General features: G+C 28.8%; 2 protein-coding genes across 2 annotated transcripts; one reads left to right on the top strand and one right to left on the bottom strand.

Annotated features, from left to right (window-relative positions):
• Positions 1 to 10,523: 10,523 nt before the first annotated feature.
• LOC126836952 (uncharacterized) lies at positions 10,524 to 12,730 on the bottom strand. The gene is made up of 6 exons (XM_050570672.1): positions 12,653 to 12,730; positions 12,571 to 12,587; positions 11,806 to 11,895; positions 11,451 to 11,498; positions 11,083 to 11,172; positions 10,524 to 10,807 (listed from the first exon to the last, which is right to left on the bottom strand). Exons 1-6 carry the CDS (start codon positions 12,667 to 12,669, stop codon positions 10,524 to 10,526), a joined length of 546 nt encoding a protein of 181 aa, XP_050426629.1. The 5' UTR covers positions 12,670 to 12,730.
• Positions 12,731 to 13,111: 381 nt separating this feature from the next.
• LOC126836796 (uncharacterized) lies at positions 13,112 to 14,437 on the top strand. Its single transcript, XM_050570438.1, has 3 exons — positions 13,112 to 13,374; positions 13,593 to 13,764; positions 14,106 to 14,437. Exons 1-3 carry the CDS (start codon positions 13,222 to 13,224, stop codon positions 14,282 to 14,284), a joined length of 504 nt encoding a protein of 167 aa, XP_050426395.1. The 5' UTR covers positions 13,112 to 13,221; the 3' UTR covers positions 14,285 to 14,437.
• The last annotated feature ends 1,287 nt before the right edge of the window (positions 14,438 to 15,724 follow it).

The raw sequence follows: 15,724 nt of genomic DNA on the forward strand, positions 1-15,724 counted from the left end.
GCTGTAGAAACTTAGTTTGATTACAGCATAACGGCTGCATTACACGATAAATGGATAAATTAGAGCTATTTTTTACATAGAATTTTAAAACTTGAAATTATTTATTAAGAAAAGATATCCAAATTATATTCAATGATCAAGTTCTTTCTTCACATTTAGTCGTATTGCGTGCTGCTTTATCATAAAGTAGGTTAACTTTTAACGTGTGTGTCCAGAAAAAACGCTTATCTGTTTAGTATCAGGTGAATGTTGCGATTATTGACCTACGGTCATAGCCGGGTGACTCATATGGCACTTATATAGAAGAGCAGTCATGCCCTCCCAATGGCTTGAACCATTGTCAAACACATAGTAACTTCAGCTGACATAATAATAATATGTTTATTAATTAAATCATTACGATATTAATCAAATTCAAACATACATAATATATACATCAGTGCCTCAAGAGGATGATAAATACATTATTTGAATAATAACCAGCCAATGTAATATTATTTTCTTTTCAACTGTATTATGTTTTAGTTTGTCATATCGGCTGTATTAAAATTTCGATGTGACCGTTGTCATACTGTCAGAATCATATTGATGATTGTGCTAATTTCTATTATACATTTTTAAATAGACCTACACAGTAGAAATCGCCTCTAAATTTGATTATGTAAAATAAGAACTGCCTTTTTGTTAACTTTCTTCAAATTTATTACTACTTGTATCGGTTTAACAAAATCTAAAATAATGCAAGTTAAATTATATAAGGATTTATTCATTGAGAATTACGAGCAAAATAATTAGAATATATCAATGTACTAATGTAATCTATCAAAGTAATGATATAGTCTTTATTATATTATGTAAACTAATTTCATTTATTTTACTTGCTATAAGAGTTATATAAATTGTTGAAAAAAAAACAGATTCATATAAAGTTAATAAATAAATTTGATATTAAGTAAAAATAAAATTATATACGAATAACTTTTTTACAATATGGCATATGATAAAAAATCATAATTTTCTAGCATGAATTAATAGTAATCTACTTTATTATTTATATTTATATGTAATAACTAATAAATGTACATAATATTGTGTTAAAAAAAGTAAATTAAAACTGTACTTTTTTTTAAGTTTTTCAAAAAATTTACATTTTAATAATTTTTTATCCAGATGATTACTTGAGATCAAGTTTTAATTCGGATAATGCAGTGCTCAGCTTGCTAATTTACCATTTATCTTTAATTTGAGGTCTTAGTATAAAGTCCCATGTACTTGGTTTTAGAAACTTCTGTGGAATGATTTAGGGAAACTCCTGTGGAATGTTGTAGAGTAACTCTCATGGCATTCTTGTTGGAAATTCCTTTGATGGAATCTTTGGATTAGGTAGACTATTTAAAACTATGAATATTTTGAAAAACTTATGATAAACGCAATTAGTGTATTTAATTAAAAATAATTTACATTAAAAAAAACAGAAATAAATAAGGAAATGAATTAAGAAATTAAAACCTTAAAAATTAAAAAACTAGTTATGAAGTTATGAAGTTTTTTGTGGCCAGTGTAAAATTTCAATTTTGTGACTTATGTCGTTTTTTAAAAATAAATGAGCACCAAAGCGTTTAGTCAAAAGAGATTTTATTCAATTTTATCACTTTTATTAATAATAATTCCTGTATACCTGTAAGCTCTCTGGCCCCTCCATACTTTGATTTCATTATGCCTATACTCTATTATACTTGGGTATAATTTATATTTGACACAACTGACGTGTGCGTGCATATCAAATAAATTTTCCCTATAAATTTCAACTCGATCCGACTCTTTTTCTCGAAATTATAGCCAGTAAAAGTTGTAACTTAAAATTTGGTAAGTTTTTTTTTGTTTTTTCAAATTTTTACTATGAAGAAATAAACTTATTCTACTTTTACTCCACAAGTACCAACTAGATGAAATTTGTGATTTATAGAGTTGCTACTCGAATGAATTGGTCCAGTATTAAAAAAGTTAGTGTATACAGACACAAAAAAAGCCTAAAAAGAAAAAACAAATGCTTCAAACGTTAAATGTATGTCAGTTTTTTTGTCAGTTAATTTGTAACAATAGTATTTTAAATTGTAAAATTTGACATCAAACTGAAAAAAACATAATTCTCTCTTTATTTATACACATATGGTTCATTAAAAAAAAATGTTTTAATCAATTCTCGCGTGTCGATAAAATGTTCTTTTGCAAATTTCCAATCTCACCGTGACTTTTTTTTCAGTGAAATATAATTCATGAAAAAAATAATCTTTGTACATTTCCGATTTCCGTGTATAACGCAAATTTCTAACGAGTTTCTAAGCACCTGTCGCTAAGATACTTATTGAGTACTTATTTTAATTTATCCATTCGAATATGATAAAATTATTTTATTTGGTTCGCCCCGAGAAGTTTGGCGAAAACGATTTGTGTTCTTTTATTAATGTTTTTTACAATTATCATTGTTTCGTAAACTTGTTTAAGATTTGGCTTTCATCAATCGCATACAGAAACTTAGAAGACCGAGCACTTTGAGGTATGACCATGTTTCTTTGATACAATTTCTTATTAATTTTAATTCGAGTCCGTTACCACGTAAATCATAATTTACTGTATCATTTACAATTATTGAGTAAAGTTTGTGTATATTATGGATCGTAATGTTATCTTGTTTTACTTTAAATTTCTTCTTGTAAGTCAAACACATCAATGACTATACGATTTTTTACTCTTTATTATTGTACAGGCTAATTTCTTTCATTCTTTATAAACTTTGATAATGATCTGATGTCTATGAGCGGAATGAAAAACATAATATTTTGTGTTTGATATCATTCTAAAAGTTTATACGGTAAAAAATAAATCACTTTATTTTCAATTTGCAATGTATAATAATTGTACATCATTATTATTATTTACTATTATTTAATAACACAATGTTAAGAGCAAACTAATTTCAAAATAAATTTATAATCTAGACTTATTGAAATATTTATGGATTCAGTACCGTGCCATTGCTGTTGCTGAGTGGGCTGCAACTGCTGCGGAGTGGGCGACGGGTAATGTTGGGCATTTGGCGACTGAGTTACGGCCGGCGGGTTGGCCGATGCCGTCGGGCCCGGACCGCCGACATGTGGCTGCGGAGTAATCTGAGGTTGCTGCTGCTGCTGCTGTTGTCGATCAGTGTGTGGTACTTGCTGTTGCTGATTCGGGTAGACATCTGTGGATAAGGCGTCTGTTGTTGCAGTTGTTGTTGTTGTTGAGGGGAGGATGATGGAGGAGGTACTTTGGTTGGTGAGTGTGACTGAAAAGGACCGCTGTAGTGACTATTATTTAACAGAGGTGGTACTTGTGGCGGACATGGATGGAAACAAGATAAGAGACAAGGACATGGATAGGAGATAAGAGGTAAGTTGTGCGTTCAACGTTCAAATTAGAACTAAATGACAAATTCAAAACAGTTGAAGGGCCTAAATTCTCTATGAATTGTTTCAAGCCAAATATTTTTATTATAGACCAAGAATTTTGGTTTGTCTCTATGGAGATAAACTGTGTTTATTATTTAATTGTTTGTCATTTAAAAACACACAAATCGTTCGATTTGCAAATAAATGTAATGCTAGTTGAGATTTTTCTTTAAAAAAAAAAAAATGATGTACTTTATTTTAATTTTCAACGTATGTACAAGTCAATATATTGCTAGATAAAATATAAAATACAATGTATAATGTAGTTTTTCAAATATTTTGAACGTTAAATTTATCTTTAACATTAATAAGGTTCACATTCAAAGTTGTGGTCAACAAGCAGTCAACCAGTAGTGCAGATACAATTTTGGCTCATTCTTTTACAATAAGGCTAGGTTTTTTATTTAAAATTACATCACTCAATTATTAGCTAGTACAATCCAGTTAGTAAAATCTAGTAGTGGCAAACATGAGAATTCGTGCCAACAAATATTTCCGTGTATATTAAGATGGTTTTTAAGATGACTTTACTAAACTCATTTAAATACCAACCATAACGTCTGAGCTTCACTTCTCTGGATTTGGTCTTATGAACTCACCGGATAAATGAACAACAGAGCGTTTATGTGACAACCTTTTTTGGACCTCAATCCAAAAGTCAAACGTTTGATTAAAACTTCAATTTTTTTTTTTTATTATGGTATCACCCAGGCCGATAGGGGGACACTTTACACCTAACGCACATGCGCGTTGTCTCAAATTATATTGTTACATGGTTCACATGGTTTGCTATATTTAAATTTGTTTTGCTTAGACTTTTGAAACCAAAGTCTATTTGTGAAACTCTGAAGCAAGTGTTGAGTAAATTTATGTACTTGAAAATTACTCTAGGTGTTAGAGTTTTGACTTTTTTTCTGCGTTTATGTGTATCACATCTCTTTCATAAAGCAATATAACAAAATTAAAAATATATAACAATTAACAATTGGATTACGGATTCGAACCGCTATCCACCCAAAATATCTCTGTCGACATTTATGTTAGGTTAGCGGCCAATTTTTCTATAATTATATAAGCCGAATTTAACATAATACAATAATACAAGGTTAATTCCATTCAATACGTACCGCCCACCATAGCCCAACAATGTACTAACGTAACAACGCAGTGCCACATATAACAATTTGTTCATAGTTTCCAAAATAACCTTGTTGAGCTCTTCCGCGCTCTTGTGTTCATGTTGTCCATTTGTCTTCTTTTCATGTACATTAGAAAAGTCAAAGGCCAACAATTGATGCTCTGGGACTTTCCTGAATCATTTTTGAATATTGAAAATGTATTTGTCTATGATTTTGTTACACCTAAATCAAAATTACCAAAACTTAACCAAATTTTTTTCTAATTAATATACCAATACTACACACGTATGCGGTAAATACAATCTTAGTAAGTTGCAGTCTCGCATTGCCTGCCAACGGTCGTGATTGGCTATTGTCATCAATGTTGGGTTTTCTTACAAACATATGAAATCTTTTAACTGTTCGCCTACTATTGATAAAGCTAACAACTCCTCGATTCGCTCCAAAACTAACAAAATTTCAGTCGATGATAATTTTGGATCTGGAGACTCGTTTGTCAAAGTTTTCCAATGGTATCATGAACATATCATCGGTGGACTCTCGTTTCGTTTTCACGGCAAAATCGATAAAAGCGAGTAGTACACGGTCAGTGATGTTGGAAGACATTCCGACCTGTAAACGCTAATAACGACCTCTTGCACTTGGTTGATTATGTCTAAAAACATGCTGCCGGTGTGGGACAAAGAAATAAAAATGCAAACCTGAAGCTAAACGTTGACATAATGCTTGGTCAAGTATGTCGAAAGACATAAAAATCATCACGGTGTAATGGCAAGACGACGATAGGTATATAATATATTACCAAAATATTTACCTTGAATGATAAAAAAAAAAAATTGGCATCCTGGATAGACACAGCACGCAGGTTTGTACATGCAGTGGGCTTCGTGTTGGCCAAGGTCTGCTAAACCCTGAAATATTTTTTTATTTTTACACTAATTTTTAATTTTTTATATACTGACGTGTAAATTTTGATAACTAAGTTTGTTCCTCTAAACTTATACATTTCGTGCAAGACTGTCCACGATCGTTTTTGGTCAAGTCCACGTCAAGTTCCACTCCTTTCTCGTGGGCTTGAGCCAACATATGATACAGCAGAGCTTTCCACTTGGTGTTAAATAGATCTAGCTCCATAACTTATATCATAGCTAAACATTAACACACGTTCCACAGCAAGTTCCCTTTACTTTACGTTTCTTCATTGCCCTTTCATTCCACTGTATCCAATTCTCTTTGTACAATAACTTGTATTTCAGTAATCCGAAAATGGTAAAATGTAAGGGTCGTATGCGAAGGATCCTACACCTATTAGTTCTGATACACGAGTTAGTATATAATTCCACATTCTGTAGAATTAGGAGCTAATTTTGATGTTGATAACCCTGAAGCTTTTATTATTAACAAATATAATGAAAAATTATTCATTTATCTTGATCCTGCACGCATGCTAAAATGGAGAAATTAGGTTTGTATTGTAATTTGGAATAAAATAATAAAATACACATAAAAAGTTATTTTTAATTTAAATTAATTATTATTTATTTTTCATGCATTATTTTACAAAATAATTAAGCCGTATTTACATGTTGTAGTAATTTTCTAGTTCTATGGCCACGGCAGATATAATTGATTTATGATAACTGAAATAACTAATGTAAGTTTTGATTGGATGTTATTAAGATATCGTGTGAACGTATTCGATCCTGACCGAGTGTTGGTTTTAATAGTGATTACTTTATACCAAAATCAACCTCAAAGTCAAAATTTGTTGGAAAATTGTTTTTGTTCTAAAATAACACACTTGTCACAAGGAGAACAAAAAAAAAAGCATTGGTTTTAATTACCTTAATATATTATATGATATACATTTACCTATATATAAAATGGTAGTTTGAATTCTAACCGATATTTCGTTTTTCTTCCCATTCTGCTGGAGAATAATGTTAACAAATAAGTTACTTTTTCAAAGTTATCAATATTTTAATATTTTAATTATATTCATTTAGTACGATGAAATTGTAGATACCAATCTAAAAAAAATATCAATAAATGCATTTTCCTATGTGGTTAACTTAGAACATTATAAAAATAACTATGAATTATGAAAACCATAATACAATTGTAGTTCTTATAAAATGTAATATTGTCACTTGTTGATACTATATTATCTTTCTTCGGGCAATAAACAGTCCGGCGAAAGTCTACCATCTCCTCTTCATTGGGAACCAACTAAGCCATAAAACATACCTCCAGCCAAATTAAGGAACAAATGTGTTTATAACTGTGAGCAAAACGGTTTATTTTAGAAGAAAAAAACAATTACATTAATTGACAGTTATTATTCGGATGTTAGAGCAATATGAAAAAAATTAGTTATTTGTTTATTTATAGTTTTAAAGAAATATATACATTTGGCTTCTAGTCTAAATCGTCATAGCTGTTCGTTTCTTCAAATAGTGGAGCCTTGAGTTGTTCATTTAGTTCTCCTACTATAACACTATGGTAACTGAGGCTTACTTCAAAATATTCGCCATCAGATGGTTTGTACATATAATAATGAAAGGCTTCATCATTTATTACACAAACATCCGTTTGTGAGTTCATACGATTATACGTTATTGAAGACGTTTTTACACTAATCCACATTGCAATCAAATCACAAATTATCTGTGAATTATTCGTCTTGTCATTCGATGACTTTTCAGCTAAAAAAAAAAAACAGAAAATGGTTGTTAAAAATTGCTACTATTTTCCAAGACACAATTACTAAACTTAAATAAGACAAGTAATACAATTATATTGAATACGTCAAAACGCTAAATAAAATCTAACATTTGGCGCACTAACCCCCCCCCACCCCCGGTGGACCTTTTTGAAACTTACACTGTATGACTGATACCCTAAAATGTGTGTTCTCAAATTTGTTTTGATTTTTCTGTTCAATATAAATATTGCTATGGTCGTAGTAGTAGTTTTTTATTTTTTATCGTTTTTTTTTATGATATCATCAAACAATTTTTTTTATAATCAGTTAATTATGTAAAATAATCTCAGCATTCTAAAAAAAATTATGATTATTTTTTTCGAATAACACAAAGTCATTTAAAATAAATTTTTAATCTAAAAAGTTGCATGCCAAAGTTTGAGAATTTTTTTAATACTTTTTTTAGAAAGCTGAAAAATTGTACATTAAATATGTAAATTTCAAACCGTGTTCTCCATAAACACGCTAAAAAAATTAAATAAAATAACCACAGTAATCAATAGAATTAAAATGAATGTGTGTAAAAATAAGATAACTTTCCACTTTAAGATAATTTTGACTGGATTTAAAATTTATTAACAGAACGGGTGAAAGGGTGAAGTGTTATTATAGTCTACAGAATTCCATTTCTCATCCTAAATTTTAAACTTCAGTAAATTTACATTAAGAGAAATTATTCAAAACTAGTTATCGACCAGTCAACACTTTCACCAAACTATTCTTGTTTCTAGTGTTCTTGAAAAAAAATAACAAAACATTTTTAATGTTGTGTAGTATTGTAAAAAACCAAAACTAAAGTGTTTCAAAAAAAAAAAACACAAATTTTCAGTTATAAAAAGTAATACCATTAAAACTCTAAATTTTTATTCACCTAATTTATTGGTAAGTGCATTTCTTATAATTTCTCCAGTATGGCGTCTTCTCTCTTTTCCAAGTTTGTTCAATTTCTTAATTTCTTTACCTGCATAAATGTATTTGTGTATAACTGAGTTGAAACCGTTATAATATTATTATAAAATATTATATTAATAATATTTATTAATATAATCGTATTAAGTATTTTATTTTGAAATTTAACGCCCAAATCAGTACAAATAGAGGGAAAATGTATGTGAATAGATATGGTAAAAACAATATCATTGGTGAAGCATAGAGGGGTGTAAAAATTAAAATTAAAAGAATATGTAAAGCAAATTTTATCTTTTAAACGAGCCATAAGTTATATACACTACTAACTATTTTTGTAATCATTTTCGTATAAATCATAACGGTCATCATTTTCTGCAACAAAAATATAAAAAAACAGTTCCAATTATCAATGTCAAATGTATTATTAATTTAAACCGATAAATTAAAAAATTAAACTGTGTCCCCAAAAATTAAAACCACAATATATCAAATACTTAAAAATAAATTGATTGTTTTATCTATAATGAATCACCCTGTAAAAATGTATGTTATTAAAAAAGCATTACCATTAAAATTATATTTACACTCACTGAATAGATTGTTATACATATTTTTGACAAATTTTACGCTAATATGTCTTTTCGCCTTTTCAAGTGGGGACAATTCCAAACCTTCTTTATCTGGATAGATTTATATAAAACCGGGTTTATGATATAATATTTATTAATACCTGTATCTGTAGTTATTTTTTATTTTGTTATGTAAAGTCCTAATACGCATATTTTATTTCACCAGTCTACATGAATATCACATACAATGTACAATATACAGTATAAAAATCAGTATGATACAATGATAGAAAACGCATTGTAATATGTAATATTAATACAAAATAGAAAATTACAATATAACGGCTAAGGCTGAGAATATAAAATTAAGGCATTTGACAATCGAGTAGAAAACTTACCAAGCGATTGTTCAGACCAAAATTGATTAAAAAATCTATACAAGAAACTTTGGCACTGTGCAACATTCTATAAATAGAATGGATGTGGTCAAATAATGTGGTACAAGTAAGAACTTGAAATAGGGAATGAGTATGAAAAAAGTGGGAAGCAACGTGCGAAAAGATGTGGTAAAAAAACATCAGGAGCATCGTTTCAACCAATTTTTATTCGATATAATGTCCAACTGCTAGAACTAGCATGATATGTTGTCTGTCGATACAGTCTTTGTTGACTTAAGACGTCTTGGCAACAGATGATTGTACTGTTTATAATTTGATTTTCTTGTGAAATGTTAAAAATCTATACATGTTGTTCAAAATATTACCGTAAATATAATCTTCTCGACTAAATTTTACTTTATCGTAGTTATTGTGTAAATGCAGCAATTTATAAACAAAATGTTATTATTCAATCAAGCCATAAGTTCTATTTAATACTAAAAAGAATACCTCTGTAATTACGTTGCTCTGTTCTATCATGAAGAGAAAGAACTGGAACAAAAATACAAAATAGTTACACAGTTAATCGAACCAGGTTGTTTTATTTGTGCATTAACAGTCACTCTAAAATCTTTCTAATTTGATCAATTAGTCAAAGCAAAATACAGTATTAAGTTTAAAGTTGGGAGGGGAGAAATAACAAAAAAATTGTGAAAAATTGAGATCACATTGTATAAAAACAATATGAAAAAAAAATTGTAATTTCTTATTAAACCCTATGAGATATTGAGTGGTTCACGATAAGTGGATCATACTGTATTGTTACTATTGTGCGAACAAATTTATTTTTTTCAAACTTACCATTAATTAAAATTTTTATTATTTTCATTTAACAGTATGAAATTTTGTTAAACCATCTAAAAAAAATGGATAAATATATTTTCCTTTGTGGTTAACTTAAAACAATATGAAAATATTAATGAATTATAAAAACTATAAAAAAGTGTACAACAAATACAATAGTAGTTCTTATACAATTGAATTTTGTAACCTATCTAAATCATAAAACCTACTTCCTGTCAAAATCAAACCATAGCTATAGATACGCAATAATAATAATACTTCTTAAGCAACAAATGTGTTTATGATGGTGAAAAAAACCGTTTTTTCTCGATAAAAACATTATTGTAATTGACATTTATTTTCCAATGTTAGTGCAATATGCAAAAATTGTTTATTTGTTTACTTATAATTGCAAAGAAATATACAATTGATTACTAGTCTAAATTGTTAAGCCGGTTCTGTTCCTCAATTAGGAAATGATCCTTGAGTAGTTGTACTTTTAGTTCTTCTATTTTTTTGTCTTTGTAAAAGAGTTTTACTTGACACCATTTGCCCTTCAATGGCCTGTATTTTACAGAACGATAGACATCGTAATCTATTACACAAGCGTCAGATTCTATAATGTAAGACGTTAGTAAAGACGTTTTTACACTAATCCACATTCCTATCAAAGTGCAAATTCTCTGAACATACATCTTGTCAGTCGAGAACTTTTCAGCTAAAAAAAAACAGAAAATGCTTATTAAAAATTATTGCCAAGTTTAGTTTATTAGCCACTATTTTTCTATAATTTGCAGGACACAATTAAAAATAAATTTAAAATCTAAAAAGTGGTTTTTTTAACATGTGGACCAAAGATTGAAAAAGTTTTTAATATTTTTTTTAGACAATAATTTAATAAACTAATTGACAATAAATGTGTAAAATTCAAACAGAGTTAGAGCTTTTTAAATATAAAAAGCAATACCATTAAATTTTGCTATTTATATTTACCTAATTTTTGGGTAAGTACTTTTTTTATAGCTTCTCCAGTAAGACGTCTTCTCGCCTTTCCAAGTTCGTTCAATTTCACAATTTCTTTGCCTGTATAAACGTATGTATGTGTAACTGAGTTGAAAACATTTAAATATTTATAAAAATATTGGTTTTAATTTTAAATTTAACGCCCAAATGAGTACAAAATAAGTTGAAAGTAATGAGAAAAGATACAGTAAAAAATGTATCATCCGTATCGACGGAGCCTAGAAGGGGTGAAAAAATAAAAACTAAATTTTAATTTATTGTAATTATTGTGTGAACAATGGAAAATGTAAAACAAATTGTAACTTTTAAACAAGCCATAACTTATATTTACTACTAACGACTAGCTTTGTAATTTCTTTGGTATATTTCATGACGCTCAGAATGATCTGCAAAAAATTAAAAACATTTTATAGTTAATCAAATGGTTGTTATATTGATCTATAACAGTTCCAATTAATCAATGCCAAAAATTGTATTAATATAAAGCCGATATAATCCACCTAATCTAGAAAAAAATGTATATATTGTTTAATATTAAAAAAATAACAAAAGTTAAACTGCGTCCCCAAGAAGAAAAACTACAAATTATCAATTAGTTAAAAATAAATTGATTGTGTTACCTACAATAAATAACCTTGTAAAAAATAAATTTAATTAAAAAAGCAATACCGTTAAAACTATATTTATATTCACCTAATATTTGGGTAACTACATTTTTCAAAGCTTTTCCAGTAAAATGTCTTTTCGCCTTTTCACGTTTGGTAATTGTTATCATTTCTTTACCTGCATTATTTATAATATATAACTGGGTTAAGAATACAGTATAATAAGCAATATGATGCAATGATAGAAAACACATTGTAACATGTAACATTAGTACATAGATAGAAATATTACAATGAAAATGGCTAGAGCTGAGAATATAAAATTAAGACAATCAACCATTGAGTAGAACTAACCAAGCGATTTTTCAGACCAAACTTGATTAAAAAATCTATACAAGAAACTTTGGCGCTCTGCAACATTTTATAAATAGGATGGATGCGGTCAAATGATGTGGTACAAGTAAGAACTTGAAATAGGGAATGAGTATGGAAAAAGTAGGATGTGGATAGGAAACTCTTTTCTGAACGTTAGCTCCAATGAAAAGTACGAAATAGCATTTAAGTATTTTAAGAGTTATTGGTTGTCTCACGTTAAATGGATCAGTCGGTATGTACTTTTAGTAAATGACGTTACGGACGGGCGCCACACCATATACGGGCAGATATCACCACCAAAACGCTTGCGGTCTAGAAGAAGTTTCCTGAACAGCTGTGAACTACTGAGTGTTCCACCTCAGGAAGAGGGTATGATATTATGGCAAGGAGAACTTACTTCCACGGAGTTCCCCAAAAAAAGATAGTCTCCTCACTGGATATAACCTTCTATATGTAATACGGAGAACGTTAAACTTACTAGGAAAGTAGGCGTTCCTAGGACAAACAGTAATTTAGTGAGATGGTGTATTAAGGAAGATCAATAGTAAATAAGTACCAACTGGATAAAATTTGTCATTTATAGTTGCTACTCGAAGAAATTGGTTCAGTATTAAAAAAGTTGCAGTGTATTTAGTCACATCATTGTATAACCGATATCTGCTCCGCATCGAAGCTAAAATGAAAAAGTATAGCACAATAGATACTATTGTGGGACAGAATGTAACTGATATTTTTCTATGCATTTTAAATACATATAAGAACACAGAGATCCATATTCTTGATATCTGATGGCGTGGAAGTTTATTAAATATATGTAATGGTGTTGAAATACATATTTTTCAACCTATTTTCTGTAAAATTAAAAAAAAACACCTCTTTGTTAAACACATCGATTAGTTTGTATAATTTTTATAAAACAAATAAACTTGTGTTACTTATTTATATACTTGTGCAAATATGTAGTTAAAAAATAAAGCCACATTTAATAACAAATATTTGATACACTAGTGTACTCGAATAATTTTAGTATAATTTAAATTCTATAATATAAAATAGGCATTCAGAGACGATAAAATTCATTCGATTTGTCTCACAGTTAAGTTCAGTTTATACTTAATACGATAATACAATGATTTTCAAGGTCTCTATTTTATTGTTATTTTTTATTCTTGCTGCTAGCTGTATTAAAACGGACCCATCAGAAGCTTCAAGTTCAGCTGGACCTAGAGAGGAAACTGAAGCTTCAAGTTCAGCTGGACCTAAAGAAGAAACTGAAGCTAAGGTAATTTATACTATTATTTAAAAACTATTAGGTTTTGGTCAATATTTTGCTAAATCATTTATAATACAAAAATTAATGATTTCCTATAAATATCCATACTTATGTAGGAAACTATTTTTTTTATTGCTTGTTAGTTAGCACGTAGGTTATAGGTATATTTAAATTGTATAATCAGATTTTTATGTAATTAAACTTTGTGTTGTTAAAATAAATTTCAGATGTTGGAAGATTCGTTCAACGATTGTTTAAAATGGTGTAGCGAAGGCCTAAACTATAAACTAAAACATATAAACTTTGATCTTTTTATCTATTATATGGGTCGTCATTGGCAAGACATTGAGGTCACCGAAAATTACTTCGAGGATCATCCAGAATCAATAGAAAAATTAGGTAAACATTAACAGCTATATACGTTACATATTATTACATAACATTTTTTTTTAAACTGTAATGTGGTTGGATTTATAAAAGTATTCTCATTGGGAATTATATAAATTAAAACACTTATGTATCTTTTTTTTCTTAAAATTAACGTTGTAAAATTTAACCAAAAAAAAAAATACGCTCAAAAAGGTACATAAAAATACACCGTTGTAAAAACAGTACCATTTCAGCTAAAATAAATTATTTCATCGAAAACTGAGGTGACCACTGCACCACACTATGCCCTTATATTAACATATAAGTTTATTTATGTTAATGTTCAAATTTTTGTTTGTTTTTTTTTTTAGAAAAAATAGATTTGACGGTATATTGTGACCTTTTGAAATACTATTGCGCGAGAGTATACCCTTACTATACCGTGCAAAGATGCGCTGAAATGAAGAAAAATACAGGAATAATTAGTCCTCTCAAAGAAGTGGCACCGAGTCTTGATGCTATGGTCATAGCTCAAAAAAATGCGTCTTAAAAAAAAACATAAAAATGTTTACATTCTAATTACAAAATGTTTAAAACAGCTAAAACTTTTTTGTATATTACGAGTATTTAAAAATTTTAAAAAACGTTACGAAAAATTCAACGTACGTTGAATATAATAAAATGTATTCAAAATATAATACCATTGAGTGGTTTTTTTTTTAAGTACAACATCTAATGAGAACAGTACTAGTTATTTGTGTGTTCTCATGAATATGCACATAATAATAAGGTTTCATATGATTTATTCAATAAACTGATGTCATATTCGAAAAAAGAGAGCACCAAATACGCTCTACAACGGGACAAGTTTTATAGAATTTTGATATTCGAAATCCAGGAAAACCCCCGTCATATAAACATAGTTTTCAACTTAAAATTCAATACATTTTTAAATATAGTCAGTATTTAAATAAAATATTCTCTAGACATAGTACAACCGATAAAGATGGGGTGAACTCTTTTTTTTTTTTATGTGTCTTCTTATGGATCCGAAAATGTGTGCGATTTGTTCTTTAGTGGGAACTGAGAAGCGACATTTTTTATTTCTTTTATATTTTTGAAACAAAGTTTCCACTTTAATAATATAATCGAACCCGACATAAATGGCTTGTGCTGGCAAGAAAACAAAAATCTAGCTTAAATTTATAAATTTTAAAACCAATACATTCTTGTTGTAAGAATTCGGTTTTGATCAAATATGCTGTTCAGTGTAGCATACTATTTTTTTTGTATTTTTTTATATAGAGCATACGTGTTCATTTATTATTTGTCAGTACTTTGTAGGTACGGCCGTCTTTTTACACTCATTTTAACTTAAGACTTCACATTTTAAAAAAGTTATAGGCTATGGCACACTTGTGTACACAAAAAAATGATACCTACACCTTGATGTTTCGAATCGAGGAAAATACTCGGTAAATTTACATATTTTTCAACGCGCAATAATAATAATTATGAGCTGTTTTTTTCTCGTATAACACTAATTAGGTGTTTACTGAACCGAAGAAGAAATTTGGAGTGGTAGTAATAGGATTTCAGAACATATTTATCGATAATACCAAGCAATATTGTAAAAAACATATTCGTTATTTCATCCATAGACAATTCACTAAATATGTTATACCAGTTATAAGTATTTAACTCGAAAAAAATAGACTTAAAGCCGGCTTTTCGAAAACTACACTAAAAAATTGACCTGAAGTAGTTAAAATACTATCAATAGTAGTATAAATATAACTAATAGAAAGTGGTGGGTGGTATTTATCAGGTGGTACCAAAGAGTCCTCAGCATAGGAAATATTTAAAGATAAGAGTACTTAATCTAACATGAAGTTTAATGAATTTGTAATCGAATTATACTGAGAAAATTGTAAAAAAGAGGAACCAAAGAGAAGAGCATCGGATTGAGGACTAGAGGTGGTTAAATTTA

This window comes from Adelges cooleyi, unplaced genomic scaffold, assembly GCF_023614345.1.
Source record: "Adelges cooleyi isolate 19-005CV unplaced genomic scaffold, UGA_ACOO_1.1 ACOO_flye_CR_arks_rails_tigmint_CR_PRNA_247, whole genome shotgun sequence".
Taxonomy (NCBI): domain Eukaryota; kingdom Metazoa; phylum Arthropoda; class Insecta; order Hemiptera; family Adelgidae; genus Adelges; species Adelges cooleyi.

Bases quoted from the DNA above. Each gene is read 5' to 3' on its own strand.
- LOC126836952 (XM_050570672.1), bottom strand. The intron at 11,499-11,805 runs GTGAATATAAAT...AATTTTTTGCAG, and splicing joins TGTAGTTACCCAAATATTAG to ATCATTCTGAGCGTCATGAA. The intron at 11,173-11,450 runs GTTAGTAGTAAA...ACGTTTATACAG, and splicing joins AAGAAATTACAAAGCTAGTC to GCAAAGAAATTGTGAAATTG.
- LOC126836796 (XM_050570438.1), top strand. From the start codon at position 13,222: ATGATTTTCAAGGTCTCTATTTTATTGTTATTTTTTATTCTTGCTGCT. The intron at 13,375-13,592 runs GTAATTTATACT...AATAAATTTCAG, and splicing joins AAGAAGAAACTGAAGCTAAG to ATGTTGGAAGATTCGTTCAA. The intron at 13,765-14,105 runs GTAAACATTAAC...TTTTTTTTTTAG, and splicing joins AGAATCAATAGAAAAATTAG to AAAAAATAGATTTGACGGTA.